Source organism: Fukomys damarensis, unplaced genomic scaffold, assembly GCF_012274545.1.
Source record: "Fukomys damarensis isolate Sample0158 unplaced genomic scaffold, DMR_v1.0_HiC HiC_scaffold_12, whole genome shotgun sequence".
Taxonomy (NCBI): Eukaryota; Metazoa; Chordata; class Mammalia; order Rodentia; family Bathyergidae; genus Fukomys; species Fukomys damarensis.
The window spans coordinates 43,772,463-43,773,719 of record NW_022900924.1 but is presented as its reverse complement, the minus strand read 5'-3'; the positions used below and the strand labels follow the sequence as shown (position 1 = coordinate 43,773,719).

Sequence of the window (1,257 nt, the reverse complement as noted above, 5' to 3'; positions counted from 1 at the left end):
GGGGAAGGAGCCAGGTCAGTAGTGTCCAGGGATGAGGTGGGAGGCTTCCAGGGGAGCATGAGGCTGATTCCATCTTCCAGGCCAGAATATTTCTCACTACACATGTTCTCAGAACTCATAATCTATGAAATGATCCTCAGAAGGTAGCTCCGGGGTCCCTGGGGAGCGGGTCCTGAGCGGGGAAGGCGTGAGCACGGCAGGGGTGACCCCGACCGCGACTTCCCGAGGGCTTCCTGGTGGAGGCGGCCTGAGCCGGGCCTTGGAGCTGGGTGGTGAGGGCCTTGAGGGGTCGTGGACCCCGGAGGGAGATGCTTCTGATGGCTGGAGACCCAGAGTCCCGAGACTCTCCCAAGGATGGGGGCGGGCCAGAAGAGCAGAGCACAGGGCCGGAGGTGGTGGCGTCCGCCCATTTCGGGGTGCAGGGCTTGAAGCGCAGGAAGGAGCTGCCACCCCGCCTTGGGGTGGCCGTTAGGGATGAGGGTCGAGACCGGCCCTGGCACCCCAAGCCAAGAGATCAGGGTCCAAGTGAAATTCCACTGGGGACCCGTTAGTCTGCTCAGGTCACAGGCTCCCGTCCAGCCCTGAATTCTGGTGTGGCTTCTTAGAGATAGGACCAGAGAGGCCAGTTAGGTCTCCAGGAATAACCTGCTAGTCACCTGTTACAGGGGCTGGAGCTTCCCCTGTGTGCCCTGGGAACCTGGCCCTGTGCCCACTGAGGGGTGCTTGCAACAGGCAGATCACAGACACTGGGCCACCTCTGTCCCACGTCCCAGCTCATAAGGAGACCCTGGACCACTGGGGTCACAGCGCTGCGGGAGCCACCCTCCCTAGCAGCCGTCGGCTGGGTGAGGTGAGGGGCCTGGGCCTCACTGTCCCTGTGGTCCACAGCGCTCTGCGGGGAGCAACTGACGGAGGTGCGCTGGTGCACTGTCTCGGACGCAGAGCAGCAGAAGTGCGAGGACATGAGCAAGGCCTTCCGGGAAGTGGGCATCCAGCCTTCCATCGCCTGCGTCCAGGGCACCTCGGCCCTCCACTGCACACAGCTCATCTCGGTGAGGCTTCTCCCTTCCACCCTGCGCCCACCACCAGGCCGAAGGGCTCTGGGAGACGAGCAGCGCGTGACAGCCACGTTCAACATCAGCTGGGGCCAGGCGAAGGGAGCAACGGCTGATTTGCTGGTGGTAGTGATTCCCAGTGCCCAGCATAGTAGTCACTGTGCACAGAGCCACCAGCAGGAGGCTTCCGAGGAGGCGATCC

The 1,257-nt window shown here is 63.2% G+C and overlaps 1 protein-coding gene across 1 annotated transcript in view; it reads left to right on the top strand.

Moving 5' to 3' along the window:
• The first annotated feature begins 180 nt into the window (after positions 1 to 180).
• Meltf (melanotransferrin) overlaps positions 181 to 1,257 on the top strand; it is a 14,498-nt gene continuing 13,421 nt past the window's right edge. Inside the window, exon 1 of the mRNA XM_010624033.3 lies at positions 181 to 1,052. Within this exon, the coding sequence (XP_010622335.1) occupies positions 963 to 1,052 (90 nt within the window). The 5' untranslated portion in view covers positions 181 to 962. The remainder of the gene's footprint in view (positions 1,053 to 1,257) is intronic.